We start from the raw sequence: 15,979 nt of genomic DNA on the forward strand, positions 1-15,979 counted from the left end.
ATTCCCCTGTTTAAGTTTGAGCCCATTACTCATGGTCTGTTTTCCTATATGTATAATAATATATGAATCATAGAATAGTTAGGGTTGTAAAGGACCTTAGGATCATCTAGTTCCACCCCCCCTGCCATGAGCAGGGACATCACACACTAAACTATGTTGCCCAAGGCTCTGTCCAGCCTGGCCTTGAACACCACCAGGGTTGGAGCATTCACATCTTCCTTGGGCAACCCAATTGCTTACCACCTGCTGACTGATGCCCATCCCATCCCTGAGCAGTGATTGGTGGTTCCTGGCCAGCTTCCCCCCAGTTTATATACTGGGCATGACGTGCTGTGGTATGGAATAGCCCTTTGGCCAGTTTGGGTCAGGTGTCCTTCCTGTCTCTGCTTCCTCCTGGCTTCTTGTGACCCTCCTCACTGACAGAGCGTGAGACTGAGAAAGTCCTTGATCAGGGTAAACATTACTTGGCAACAACTAAAACATTAGTGTTAATCAGCGTTGGTCTCAGACTAAAGCCAATACACAGCATTGCACCAGCTACTAAGAAAAACATTAACTATCCCAGCTGAAACAAGGACAATTGTTTAACAACATCTTTTATCATTGCAGTCAGAATTTCATGAAAAAGATACTTTTTATATCTTCAACCATGTTGACATAAAAATATATTACCATGTTGTGGAAAATGAAGCTCTGGGAGCAAGACTAGTTGCTGCTAAACTTGAACCAAAAAGGTTAGTACTCAAAAGTAACTTGTCATCAAACAGTGGCCCATCCCAAGATACTTGCTTTGATCTGGGGACCTGTTGCTAGTCAGAAATGGTTTCAGATACATGACCTGTAGATTAGCTTTCCCATTAATTGATGTAGTGCAGTGTAGGACAGTGTAACATAATTTTGTTCTGAATTCATTAGATCTTTGTGCGCTATTTCCTATTCAGGCCAAAAAAAAGGTAAGATAAAACGGGGAAGTGGTGTGTGTTCAGTGAAGCAACCCTCATTTCCCCTCTGGAGAACATTTTGTCACCAGCGCCTGATGCGAGAGTAATCACAGTGCAAGATCTGATGTCATCAGCAATCAGAATTTGAATGGAATGAGTTCACAGATAAACTTGTCAATTGTTCTGGTATCCATGTGGCTTTTGCACAGCTGATGTCTCTCATTTCTTAGCATCATATCTTTCTTCTTTTGTGCTCTTGGTATAACTAAGCTTGTTGAATTGTTAGTCCAGCATCATGATGAAAGTATTTAGTTAGTAATTCTGTTGTAACTTTTTGAATATGTTGGAGGTTTTTAGCAGTACTTGGACTTTTAAGCTTCGGTGCTCTGCTTTGGAGACTGTCCTCTCTATAATTTCCTTTTTCAAAGACACAACTGTTGTTCAAGTTCAGGTATCAAAAAGTCCTGTGCTTTTTATATGTTCCTTATGAGTTCTGAAATTTGAGTCATTAAGAACAATTTTTATATGTATGGGAATAATCTTGGATGAAATGGATGCTTTTGTAAGATAAATTAATTATTTTTTAAGGGTTTTGTCATGATCAGCTTTCATTCTGTGTTTTTTTTTCTTCCCACAGTTACAAGCATACTCATCCAGACAACCCTGATTGCTCAGGAGTACCTATGGATATAAGTAATAAGGCTAACGGAGAAGTCAAAATTGCTTACACATATTCAGTTTCTTTTCAAGTGAGTACTAAGCTTTCTGTGGTACTTACCTCTTAAAATCATGCATTAATACTCTGAATTACAAAGATGACATTTAAAATTATTTCAGAGTAGTAAATTTGTGAGTTTAAAACTTTATTTGAACTGGTATGTCAGAGGTGGCTTGGGATTTACCCCATGCGTTACAATTGTGCACCGCACATGCTAAATGTGAAATGCATGTGTTTTTTAAGAGAACCACACTTTCCACGTTTACCTGGGTTGTCTGGTAGGGTGTTTTTCAATCCAAGTTCTTAAGTCTGAGGAGTCGTGCATCTCGGCAAATTGCTGCTGTAGATAGGTTGAAGCTGATCATTTCCTGTTCAGCTGCAAAAGCTTTCTTCTCTCCGGGGTCTTCCTCCCATGGAAATCCTCTGTCTTCCTTAAAAGCAGAGGAGCAGTATAGCGGCCAACTGCATGCAACAGTGATACTTGAAAATGTTTTATTCTGATCACAAGCAGAAGAGTTTTCCTGGGGTGGGGTTTTTTTTGTTTAATGGAGTTTGCTGGACAAACTGTTCCCAAAGTTTTTAACCTGCTGTGGTTTACATTTTCAAAAACTGGCTTTACTGGAAAGCACTCTTGCTCTTGTTACAAATTACTGAAAGACACCTCACCATTTTTAATTGATACTGATGTTTATGGTTAGTTTAATAGCAGTCTCCAGGTTGACCAGCACTGTTTCTGATCAATGAAGTTGTGATCAGTGTAAGTTCTGCAATATTGTCTCCCCATCTGTCTTGCAGTATAAGCTGAACAGTACTGTATTTGGTACTGAGAGGAGGTTGTATGAAAGCAAAGGATAATTTGGACAGGGCACTGTCTAGAAAGTTGAATATTATGCTGGAGACCATATAGCAGAGCTTGGTTTCTTAGTGTCTGTAGTGTTGAGTTACATGTTCTCTTTTATTATTCTGCAAGTCATTTGAATTCCCGATGAATTGATGTAATTCCTGAAGGGAGGAAGCACAATTAATTTAATTGGATAGGCCATTATGTCTTAAGACATGGGTGGTCAATACTATTCAGAAAATATTTTGGTTTTGAGTCTATGGTCAAATCTTAGGTTTGTTTTAGGTAGCTATATGTATTCCACTACTCCTTTAAGGCATGCAACATGAAATTTCAGTTTGCTGTGAGATTTCGGATTGCTTTGCATGTATGTCAACTTGTTAATTTACAAGCTGGATACTGACTGTATCTGAAACTTATGTGTTTATTCTTTCAGGAAGAAAAAAGTATAAGGTGGGCATCAAGATGGGATTATATTTTGGAATCCATGCCTCACACTCACATTCAATGGTTTAGGTGAGAAGAAAGCTTTTCTTCAAGTGTACTGTACTGAAATGTTTACATTGCAGCTTGAATGACCATTTGTTTGTTTTTGTTTTTTAATTTAGTATTATGAATTCTTTGGTGATTGTCCTCTTTCTGTCTGGAATGGTAGCCATGATTATGTTGAGGACACTGCATAAAGACATTGCAAGATACAATCAGATGGATTCCACTGTAAGTCTAAAATGTACAAAAATTTATTTGGAATCTATTTTTTAAGCTAAATATATTTCTGTAGCAGGCTATTTAAATGGCAATTGGCTGTATTAAAATGGGTTTATTTCCTTCACAGGAAGATGCTCAAGAGGAATTTGGCTGGAAACTGGTTCATGGTGATATTTTCAGGCCCCCAAGAAAAGGAATGCTGTTGTCTGTGTTTCTAGGCTCTGGCACACAGATCTTAATAATGACTTTTGTTACCCTGTGTAAGTAATGAAGTGGGGAGGAATTAGTTGAGAACATGATATTTCACTGCTAATTGCATAGTACTAGTAAAAATGGCGGTATATTTTTTTGTCTAGAAATTTCATAAAAGGCTTAAGGCTAGAAACAGCTGGGCCGATATAGCAGACATGCAGCTTAGCATACATAGAGTTTAAGATAGCTGATGTACTGGCTTTCAGTCAAATGTATAGTTACGTTCTACAGTTGTGTCTCTCTGCTTCACAGTTTTTGCTTGCCTGGGATTTCTGTCACCTGCTAACCGGGGAGCTCTAATGACCTGTGCTGTAGTCTTGTGGGTACTGCTTGGAACGCCAGCCGGTTATGTTGCTGCCAGATTCTACAAATGTGAGTAAAAGTTATTTAAACCGACAAGGCTTAAGTTCATTAAGGTAAATTATCATCACAGAACTGATTTGTATTTTGCAGTACTGTTTGTAGTTTCCCTCAGGGCAAGCTGGTGAAATGTGCTTAACAACAGAAAACACATATAAAACACTGACATGGTTATGTTGATTTGGATGTGATCATGCCTGCAGACTCTGAATTGCTCTTGCTACTACATATTTATGGAATTGGGAAGCAAATTCCATTTTACCACTACTAAGCTCACTACATCAGACAGTTTTGTACTTCTGTTTACTACAGCTGGAGGCAGGGGCGGTGTTAACTTGAATTTAGTTTTAGCCATTGATGTTGCTTGGTAGCATTTTTAATTCCCCCCTCTTCCCCAGTCATGAACTTCTGTTCTTGTGTGCCTTGTCACCTCTTTTCAGCTAGTCCCTCAGTCTTTGGGAGAATGGTGCTTATCAGCGTGTGGCAGAGGAGCAAGGACAAGGATTATTAGACATGGTCTAGTGTGAGGCGTCCCTGCCCATGGCAGGGGAGTTGGAACTAGATGATCTTAAGGTCCTTTCCAACCCAAACCGTTCCAAGATTCTATGTTCTGTAGCTGTAGAAATCAACCCAGTGATGTTTATGCACCTTTTGGTAGCTAGTTGGTACTGTTTTCCTTCACTGATACCAGCTAGGACTTGCTTACCAAGCTCAAGTAGTTTGCCCCTGTACCCTCTAGTTTGTTTTAAGGTGAAGCATGCCATTCCACATACAGCTTGTTTTAATTACCTTGCTCAAAGTAGAAGGCTCTTTATGACTGAGCAAGCTGGATCTTTTGGACTATTTTGTTTTTGAACATGCAGGGCTAGAGAAGGAGTTTATTTCTCAACTTCAGCCTGGCCGTAGGTATTGGAGGTCTTCTAACCTTTGTGGGGAGAACCACTGGGGAAAGAGGGTTTGTATTTTGCAAGGAGTTCTTCTGCAGTTGTAGTGATATGATAGTGAACTATTTGTTTTCCTAATCTTCAAGCCAATTAGTCTTAAATGGGAGGAGACTTTAGGACTAAGAGCATAATTGAGGACAGATCTATTTTTTGTATAATTCTGTATGGTATGTGTTTTGAAGGCTATTTTGAAGTGTATTGATGGTAAATTTAATCTGTATCTTTGCTGGAGACATAGCTAATAATAATTATATTTCATATTATACCTAATTAGAATCATTTAGTTGATACTTAAATATTGTGTTTAAATATTAAGATAGTGAGTGACAGATAGGAGATATTCTTATTGTAATGTGAGGTGTCCACACACTGTACAGAGCATGTAAATGTAAATGTTTCTCTTTATAGGGTACAGAGAGTGTGAGACATAAACCAAAATGCAGCTGGAATGGATACCTAGATTTAAAAGTGGAGGTTTTTTTCAACATTGCATTTAAAAAGTGAAATCTGAGTTGAAATGAAATGGTTAATTTTAATAACTGGTGCCGTGTTCTACCAAGATTTTATGAAGAAATAGAAACTTAATTAAAATCACTCTAACCATAATCGCTTCTGACTCTTGAAGTAAAGAAGCATGTCATTATGGCAATGCTCAGATGAAATTGTCAGCTTCACTGAATTCCAGCAGGATATTTCCATTTGAAAGTATGTGCCTAGAATTTTTATCAGCTTAGTGCAAATTCATAAACTTTTCTTAATAAAGTGATGTTTGGTCTTTTGGTATCACCACTGCTTAATGCTGTTAAGACTCAAGAGAACATCACTGCTTCCTGTAGGTGTGTTAGTCCTGACTTTCTTGTAAGATTTATAGACAAGAATTATTTCAAGGAAACTATTAAGCTTGCTTTTCACATACTTATGTATTCCTAGTGAAACCTGCAGTCAAATGCTAGAAAGCTTAAACTTCTTAATGACTCCAGGTTTAAACTGTTGGTTTGGTTTTTTTTTTTTTAAGACTTAAAAGTACTGCAAATCTGCTTCCACCTTCTAGCAGATAAAATGGTCAGAGACCCAGTTTATTGAGTTGGATGCTTTTCCTAGCCTGGGTCCAATGATTTTTTCTTTGCTTTGAAGGTCTATGATTAAGCAATATGAGGAGGGAATTCAGTTTTATTACTGTAGATTTATTTTACTCTTTTTAAATTTGGGCATGATATTTGAGCATTTGCAAGATAAGTATAACAGGTAAATGGACTGGAAAATTAGTAGTTGTGGGGAGCTTAAAGCATGTTTTGATGACTGTCAAATGTTTTAATACAGCATTTGGAGGCGAGAAATGGAAAACAAATGTCCTGCTGACATCATTCCTTTGTCCTGGGTAAGCTGAGAATATCGTCATGATTAAAAAAATTAAATTGCTTCTCTGACATGCAGACCAGTTTTTGAAGTTTCAGTTATATGAGTAAATCCTGTTTCATCACCCCTTTATTGCAGAAGCTGCAAGAATATCACATTGCTTTTGAATATATTAGTGGCATCTCCTCCTTAGATACTGGTTTTTTTAGTAAGGTTTTCTGTTTACTCTCATCACTTGAAAAGGTTGATTAAGAAAGAGCATTATGATAGTAGTAAGTTTTGGACAGGTGCACTTTTTCACTGCTTTGTTTTACTCTCTAGGCTGTTTGCCTGACCACACTGTAGTTGATCTTACATAGTGTCATATATTGTAGAAGCACTGTGATAAATCTTTCTACTTACTCACCAGCAAGCAGTCTTACCCTGAAGTGTAGTTAAGACAAGCATATATGTGAAATTGCTTAGTTGGAACATCAGCTCCTGCTGGAGTACAGCCCCACTAGATTAACAAAGAATTGCTTGTCTAACCACTTCATTTTGATACTCTGTTTTGTCTCATCTGGTTGTAACAGAGATTTACCCCAAAATTTTAACACAGTGCTATTATTTTGTTAATTATTAAGTATTAAGGAGTATTTCTGTGCTTTAAGTGTGTTCTGTGTTTTTCAGAATCGTATTTGCAGATTTTTTTATCATGAACCTTATTCTGTGGGGAGAAGGCTCTTCAGCAGCTATTCCGTTTGGTACTTTGGTTGCCATTTTGGCACTGTGGTTTTGCATATCTGTACCGCTGACATTCATTGGTGCCTATTTTGGTTTTAAGAAAAACGTAAGTGGTGTTGAGGAATTGTTTTGTAAGTGTATGTCTATATATATGTGTAAAAACACATGTATATTTTTTCAGTGTATAGACTATGACTGAGGTAGCACCTAAGCTACTTGCATTGTCAGCTCCAGTTCTGTTCAGTTGATTTAGAGCTACATTTGATCTTGGGATTCCAATACTTCGATACTCGGTTGGTGGTGGTGATACTTCTCCACAATGATTAGGGTTATCATTGAGTGACTGCTCCAGATAAAGCAGTGATTTGGGCATTTTTATTTTAATTAGCATCTTTTTCATTGCTAAAAAGGTCAGTTGACTCAGCCAAGCATAACAGAAAGCAACTTAAGCATTTCTGGTTTTCCCCCCACGGATTTTGTTCCGGTCCACCTTCTACACTGAGAATATTTTCTGATCAAATTGCTAGAGCTCTTGTAAAATCTCTTTGCACGAGTGTTTTGCAAATGGTTATCACTGCTTGGCAGACATTAATTGGGATTTACTCCCAAACTGATAATTTTTACTTATTTATATGAGGGCTCTTTGTGACACTGGTGACCAGACCATCTTAAATAATGAAATTGGTCCTTCTTTTTTTGCTTCAAAAGTGGCTTACTCTGCCCCACAAACATAAGTTCAAATATTTTTGTGGGTTTTTTCCTGTATGGTAAGCCAGAGTTCTAGCTCATGTAGCTCTCCTGGAATAACTTCAGAGAATATTTAAGTATCTTAAAAGTTTGTAGTTATCCCATTGTTTTAACAAGAATTCAGTGTTTTTTCTGATAACCATATTGAAATTTCAGCAAGCCCTCCCTGTGCCATACAGAGACAGTTTCTTTAAGAAAGGAGAATTTGATAACCTGTAAGGCAACTTGATAGATGTCACAAATTCATTAAAATCAAATCAGAAAGCAAGTATCTAGCAAGTGTCTGTTGATGCTCTTAATGTAATCTTTATGAAAGAGAAAAGATGGCAAAGTATGCATTTACCTGCCTTAATTTTTTTGTCGCACATGCTGATTTATGCACGCATCTTAAATTAGGATTTAATTGCCACACTGAATCTTCTCAGTTTGTAAGTTTATCCTAACATGATTCTTGGAGTATATCCTGAAAAACAAAATAGAGGGATGTTTAGAAGGGGAAAGCAACAGTCTGCATCACCAGTACCCCCCAGCTGACAAGCGAGAAATCAGGCTCTGTAACAGATCATGGGCAGGTAATCACAAAAAGGGAAGTCCAAAGTGTCTGTTGCTATGTTTTCAGAAGGAGCTGCCTTCTAGCTGGTTTGCTTAGCAGATGTTTGGAGCCAGGCTGGTAGTGAAAGCAAGTGTAGTGGTAGCTGAGTATGTGCACGCTCAAAACAAACGGTAGACTTTTGTCATGCTCATTTCAAAGAGAAAGCAAAATGTTAGTGCTGCTGTTTGACATTTCATTTATTTAGCAATTGCTTATTTTTGTTTAAAGGCTATTGAACACCCTGTTCGCACAAACCAAATTCCTCGCCAGATTCCGGAGCAATCCTTCTATACAAAGCCGTTACCTGGCATTATCATGGGAGGGATTCTACCTTTTGGATGTATCTTTATACAGTTGTTCTTTATTCTCAACAGTATTTGGTAAGTTAATCACGATCTATTTGAGTTTTATCTGTCATAAAAAGAGGTAATTCCTTTGTGTAAGTTTGTCTTCAGGATGCTTTGATTTTTGGTGATGCAGGGTTACCGGAATACTGGTTCAATAAAAATGTAAATGTTAACATCTTTTTAATATTTCATGGTTTAGAAGATACACGGTGCCTGTTTGGCTTCTTGAGGTGTGTAGAGAAGTGGCTGTGCTGTGCTTAGCACTTTATAGCTGAGCTACAGTATTCAAATAGCATGTTTTCTCATGCTACTCCTCTGACTTAGTGTAGAAGTGGCTCTGAAGCTGACATATGGCATATAACTTGGAAGTGGTAACTATATTAAAATTGACTTGAGGGGGTTTTTGTAGTTGCTGGGCTAGAAAAGTATCGCTCCTCTTGGGAGAGAAAGGAATCAAGAACAGATTTTGTGAAATCTTTATAAAGGCACCAGAGAGTAATTATTTTCAAAAATAAAGCACCAAATAGTAGTCCAGCATAAGTGAACTCTGATGTGAGCTCATAGCACACTGACAAACTAATCTACTGTGAGGGATTTGTCTTCCTTCTGGCACAGTTTAGTCATTGCATCTTGTTAAACTGTTTCTGAACCTTGAATAGGTGCCTCTACCGAGTGCAGACAGCTACAGCATTTGACATGTCTTGTTATTTTGCAGCTCTGCCCCTTTGATTGAAATGTGAGGTGAAATCCAAGTTCTGCTGAAGTCAGTGGAAGAGGTCACGCTGACTTCACTGGAACTGTAATTTCTCTCATTATGTCTAGTCAGTTCTCTCCCTGAACCCACAGGGGCATGCTTTGGGCTTGCTTTCTCACTGTTTCCAGACTGAGCTGCTGAGGCTCCCGTTCTTCAGTTAGGAAATAAATCACTCATTCATATGGCCACACAACTGACAGTGCTTCAGTAGGAAGGGGATACTTAAGGTGAAGGTGATATGAAGAAATAATATTAGCACAGTGTCCAGTTTAGTTATTTTTTCTTTAACTCCCTGTTATAGGTCTCACCAGATGTATTACATGTTTGGCTTTCTGTTTCTGGTATTCATTATTTTGGTTATTACATGTTCTGAGGCTACAATATTGCTCTGCTACTTCCATCTATGTGCAGAGGTAAGATATTCTTTAGTATTCATACTTGATATTGTTTTAAGAGTGCTTCCAAAAATTTTTAAGGCTTTTGTAATTGAAAATAATAAACATAACATAAACGTCGTTAACAGAAGAGATGTACTTAAACCATGTCCTTAGAAAGTGAAGCAGGCTACTTTTGCCCAACCCTGGGGCAGGGCAGGGGGAGAGGGGGGCAGGTAGTCTCTGTGGCTGACAATAATAGGTCTGGCTTACTTGGGTTTTTAGATTTTTGCCATTTGATCTTTAGGTTTCTTATCTCTAATTGTGAATGGTGTAGTTAAAGCAATATTGATTATATGTAGTTCTTTTTACTGTAGATAAAAACTATAAAAGCTCACTTTTGGATAGAAAAGGTAGCTCTGCATTCAGCAATAGGGTCAGTGTGTTAGCGATATGTGAAATATTACTTATGTGTATTTTTTTCTCCACCCGTTCTAGGACTATCACTGGCAGTGGCGTTCATTTCTCACCAGCGGCTTCACTGCGGTTTATTTCCTAATATATGCAATACATTATTTTTTTTCTAAGCTGCAAATCACAGGCACAGCTAGCACCATTTTGTATTTCGGTTATACCATGATTATGGTTTTGATCTTCTTCCTTTTCACAGGTAAGCATATTCAGCCTGAACTTTAAAGTTTGACTCTACCATTACCTTTGCACAGTAGGCAAAATCCGTGGCAAAACTTACCTAGATACAGGATTATAAATTTGTCTTTGATTTTTTCTATATGTCTTTGATTTTTGTGTAGCATTTTGCAATTCTGTGATCACAAATTTTAGTGAAGAGATTAAGTGAGGATGAGCAAAAGTCTGCTAATTTGAGGAGTGGCCTATAATTAGGTCTTCAAATACGACACCTTTAAACATGATAAATGCTTCTCCAGATTTCATTTCTAAGTTAGTCATGTAACAAACTTACCTTTATTAATTAATTGTCTTTGGAGAAAGACACTTCAAGTCACACAGAATCAAGTGTAAAGTTACTGTGTCAGTTAAGGAAAAAATGCAGCTTTGGTGGAATAGGAGGAAGGAAGAGAGGAGTAAAAGTTGACAGAGAATACCTCCCCCGCTGCCATTTGCTGTCTTCCAAAATTTCTTTTCCTTCTTTCACAATTGTTTTGAAGTGGCACAGGAAGCAGAATTTCTTAATATTTTTTTTTTTTAATGTAGTCTTATCAGAACCTCGTCATCTTTACTGTGCGCTTTCAGAAAAGCACCTGTCTTGGTGCTGCATTTTGATTACTTCTTCAATAAGCAAGATGAAGTTGTCATCTTCAGTGCTAAGAAGGAATCTTCAGGCAGACACACATCCCTTATTTAGGGTGGTAGAATGGCAGTGAAAATGCAGGAAGTCTCCTTTCAAACTCTTATGCAAGAAGGCAGCAACCACCAGCTCCTCAAAAACCTCAAGAAGTCTGAATTCTGTTCCAGCAGAATGTGATCTTTTGTGGACTTTTCCCTCCAGGGCAGTATTTTTGAAACTCTTTTGAACTGATTGTTGCTTTAAATACTTCCAAGCTCCACGTTTATGATGGAGTTTAATGATTCCTAAGGATTTGATACATGTGCATTTATGTGTGCAGATATACAGGCTGTATTTTGAGGCCTCTAGCACACAAGTGGCTTGTCATCAGAGCTTTTAATACTGATCTCACTGTAACTGTAAGTAGAATTTTCATTTCCACCTAACATAGGAGAACAAAAGAAATGTAACGGGGAAAAGAACCGACACTTGAGAATGGTCATTTTAAATGTAGCTGAATATTCATTTCAAAGACATTGCCGCTTCAGTTTAGGAAATACTGAAGCTGTTTGTGCACCACAACTGAATGCAGATGGTGATGGGCAGAAGCAAGAGCCTGCAAGGAGTTTCTTGGGTCATTGCCTGTTAAAAGGAGGAATGGGACTTAAGTACATTATATAATCTCTTTGCAAAGCGATCAAGCTGTGTTCCGTAAGCGGTTAGTTTTATCTTCCATCCGTTTGAAGTCAGTCTAGTATGTTTTGGCATTGCTTGCAGATAGTTTGCAGTTTACACATCCTCTCTACTTTTATTTGCATTTTGTGTACTGGTTACCAAGTCATTCTGAATGAGTAGATCAGAGATTCTGCCTCCCTGTCTCACTCCCTTTTATTTCTCACCCTGCATTTCTCTGAACCTTTATCTCTGTTCTGGGTTTACTGGTTATCGTATTGCACTAAAGAATTTAGGAATGCTTGGTGGTTCATCTAGAAACAGATGCGTACTGCATATGCAGATCCATTTTAAATGGGTGCAAACTCACAAAGTCGCATGCAAAAATAATCAGGCCTTACCTAAGTGTAAGGTCAATTCATTTAGTTTCTCCAGCTTTTCCAGCTGATACTCAGCATGTCTGCCTTTAATAGTAAGCACTTTTGGCCAGAACCAGAATTGTGTTTACCTTGTCTCCTTTGTTCAATCTCTTTTACTTTGGATGCGTGCAGTAATTCGGGAGTGCACACATTCGAGATAAAGGGGATTGATTTACAGTAAATTTTCTATGCTGAGGTTTGGCTTAGCTGCTTTTCTGCACCTAAGGTACCCATATAATTTCCATCTTTTGTCCGTATTCTTTCAAGTCAGTCAGTGTCACATGTCATTGTTTAGAGGCATTAGGACATGTCCAGTGCATCCCCCTTTTCCTTTGCTCACACGTTCACTTTCAATTGACCAATTATCATTGCAGCACCTACCAGCAAATTTGGGGAGCCCTTTTCAGGGTAGGTTCACAAGCATGCAGTGAAGAGGTGTCTTACTCTCAGACTGCTTCAGATGCTTTCTGTGGTAGTCATTTGTATGTAACTGGAACTGTGAAGATGCGAGTTACGCTGTGCAACTTGAACTGTGCTTTCAGAGTTTGTATGCTTGCAGGTTTTGAAATTTTCAGTTTCTGTATTGGAATTATTGTGTTGAAAATAGTGCAGAATACATGTGAAGTTAACCAGATGGTTAGAATGTTGAACCATCATATGCTTAACGATTTTTTTTTTTAATCTACTTTCCACAAGATGAAGTGCAAATTATCCTTTAGTTAGAGGGAATTGTCCTATTTCTAAAGACTTAAGAATAATTTTGTCCATGTAGGTCGATACGCATTCAAAGGTGGGTATGTTGAGCTCTCTGAGATTCACTGAAGTGATTTGAGAGAAGGTTTTACAGAAAAAGAGGCAGAGTAAAGGGACAGGCAGTTCTGTTCCAGTTTCTTAAATGAAAAAGCGTATTAGCAATTTAGCAAACACTGCTCCTAAAGGCAACTGACTTCTGTGTCAGGATGATAAAGAAGCTAAAAAGAAGAAAATCCTAATTGTTGTAGCAAAACTATTCTGCTGCTGCTTACTCATCTGTTAAAACCAGTCAGCATCAGGAAGGGTTTTGACGGTGCCCTGCTGCTATGTCAGTGTAACACACGCTTCAGGCGCTTGCATCCGCACTGCATTCCAGGTCATTGATCAGACTCAGCAGGCAAAATACTGGGAGCTACATGACAAATCTTTGATTCGCAGCTGGGACCACAGCTACGTATCATAGTAAATGAGTCAGTTAAACATCACTAGTTTAGCAAGCGTGAAGGGGGGAAAAATGTTACCATGATATCATTCATGGTTCCTCCCAAGCTTGCCTAGTGAATGAGTGAGCACTCAGTGTTTGTTGTACCTCTTAGCAGATCTAACATAAAGGCAGGGTTTTTTGCTTTCAAGAACTTGCTTGGCTCTTGCATAAGAGAAAGCTGTGTTTTGTGAAGAGGTAAAAATCAGATAATCTGCAGGGCTTTTTTCCTGCCCTGCTTTTTGCAGGAAATGAAAGTTCCTGTGCAAGGTGTTCTGTGTCAGTTTTCCTGGCATGTAACTGTTGGTTTGTTTGTTTGTTTTTAGGAACAATTGGATTCTTTGCATGCTTCTGGTTTGTAACCAAAATATACAGCGTGGTGAAAGTTGACTGAAGAAACAAATGTCAAGAATAACACAGAAGAGATTTAATCTTCATTAACGTAACTTAAAGACCTGGTCTGGTTGATGAACTTGAGCTTTATCAGAAGTATTGGCTTCCTGTTCTTTGAGAATGATACTGAATATGCACCTACTTTTTCCACTAACACGTTTGTATTGTGAATTAACAACCTGTTTTCAGTCAGATCTTAATGAGGATCAGAGTTTCAATATTTATGCATTTGTAAATACAACAATACTTCAAAAGAGATGTTAAATTCTAATGGCAGAGTAGAAGTGGCTGCATTACACAACTTAATGATACTTCTGATCAAAGTCTACTTGTAAATAGGTTTTTCTAGCTTGGTAGGTGGGATGAATTATTTTTCTTTGAGGGAAATGAGAACTTTTTATTATGCTGACTTTGAAGGATGACTCTTAAGAAGTGTTGCTTTTAGTTTGGATGTGATTTTTTTATTTTTTACTGGTGTTACGTCCATAAATATTCTGATCTTTGTGACTTCATTAGTTTCGGTGTTCTTGGCCTTTTAAACTATGTGCCTCTGAGTCCTTGAATTTATAAATTCATAATCTAATAAATATTGTAAAAATGTCTTCAGTGGCTTATTACATATTACAAGTTCATAAATATATGTAAATACAATTACATTGAAGACAGTTGCTTAAAGATTGCCTAGAGTATTTTATGGCATTTTCTATGGTTTAATCTATATTGACACCCCCTTAGATGTGCCAGAAACGTTATTTGTGCTACATGGCTCTGACACAGCGATGTGATCGTGGTGCATGAGTGACACTGTACATACCCACGTGTAACAGAACCACTCCGCAGCACTAACCCAGTCCTTCACCCAGGTACGTTCTCAGAGATTGCTGTAGAACTGCCAGTATGTTGAGAAGATCTTGGCGGTGCGTGAGTCAGCTTTCTCTGCTGATCCTGCTTTCAGATCTCGATGATACATACTCTACACGGCAACTGTTGCTGATTGTACTTGATGTAGGTTGAAAAAATAAAAGAAAATTACTATTTTTTGCCTTATACTAAGAGACTAAAGTCGATGACTAGCATTAAACCGATATTTGATTTTTCTGAAGATGGAGTGTTTTGTTCATACCTTGTTCAGTAATGTCAGACTCCTGACACAGTTTGGCTTTTGGCGCATTTTCATGAGCCTGCTGAAACTTTGTTTCAAATTAAACTTCATGTACCAATTGCCATTCGTAAGATTGGGGGGTTTACTTTTAGAAAAGACCTTAACCTAACAATGCTTGAATACTGAACCCAATAAAAGTATCTTTGGTTAAGGTAACTTGTCATTATTAACCTGCTAAAAGTTGGCGTGTAAAAAGGCCTCAGGTGACACTTCCTCAATTGCTGTGCTCCACAACCCCTCCCAGGTGAACCACACTGCTCTTGTGCTCTGCCTGTCCCCAACCACAGCTCTGTTCAGACATTGTGGACAGGTTGGTGCGGGTGCCCCTCCCCATGTGCAATCACTAGGAAATGCTGATTTCAGATAAATCTTCCATGGTTTAGGTTCAAAACAGGAAAAGGGTGAGTGTGGTGTTTGTTCTTTGTTGTTTGTTTGCTCACTAGTGCAGTGAGCTGTAGTGTTGACTCTTGATTTATATTTTTTAAAGTATGAAATTGAATATTCTTAATATCCCTGGTTTTGTGATCGCCTACTGTATGTATAGTCACTGTTCAAAATCATCAGTTATCACACAAATGGGAACGGGAATGCTTACTTTGAGAAACATGCACCAGTTGTCTGTTACTGAAATATGAATATAATAGGTGCTCAAGAATTTCAGTGTAGAGATACAAAATTTACCAGATTTGTGATGTATTTACAAGTAGTGTTTAAAAGTTGGATTAATGGAAGTGAGATGTAGCCGCTGTAGTTACGATATGGGTTTGAAACCAATGGGGGTGTTTCCCATTTTTTTTCCTACAGGCTAGTCATGGCAGCTTCTCAAGAATCTTATTTTCACCTTTAAAGGCAGATTGTGAAGTGTGTCATTCTCTCCTGGAATCTAAACTTCCTGCATACACAATTTTCCAAGCAGCCTTGTAACAATAGCAGCTGTTTTGGAATGGAGATGGTGAGGTTGCAGTGCACAGTACTTGTGACAATCTAGGAAGTTTAATACACCACAGATTTTACAGAAGAGCTGTTCCAAAGTTGTCCCTTCCCTTGGAACCCATTACTGCCTCAGATAATCTTACAATTTTGTCCAGCATTGATAGGCTTCTGGTGTGTGTTAGGGCATTCAAATGTGCTGTTGT

General features: G+C 38.1%; 1 protein-coding gene across 1 annotated transcript; it reads left to right on the plus strand.

Annotated features, from left to right (window-relative positions):
• Window positions 1-609: 609 nt before the first annotated feature.
• Window positions 610-14,281, plus strand: LOC104412439 (transmembrane 9 superfamily member 2; the record flags this gene model as incomplete). Its single annotated transcript, XM_010023166.1, has 12 exons — window positions 610-734; window positions 1,579-1,690; window positions 2,937-3,016; window positions 3,109-3,217; window positions 3,336-3,468; window positions 3,713-3,832; window positions 6,085-6,142; window positions 6,790-6,949; window positions 8,411-8,562; window positions 9,585-9,696; window positions 10,156-10,327; window positions 13,615-14,281. Coding segments are annotated over 12 exons (1,401 nt in total), but the record flags the coding sequence as incomplete, so codon positions are not given.
• Between the last annotated feature and the right edge of the window lie 1,698 nt (window positions 14,282-15,979).

Source organism: Nestor notabilis, unplaced genomic scaffold, assembly GCF_000696875.1.
Source record: "Nestor notabilis isolate BGI_N333 unplaced genomic scaffold, ASM69687v1 scaffold9241, whole genome shotgun sequence".
NCBI lineage: Eukaryota > Metazoa > Chordata > Aves > Psittaciformes > Psittacidae > Nestor > Nestor notabilis.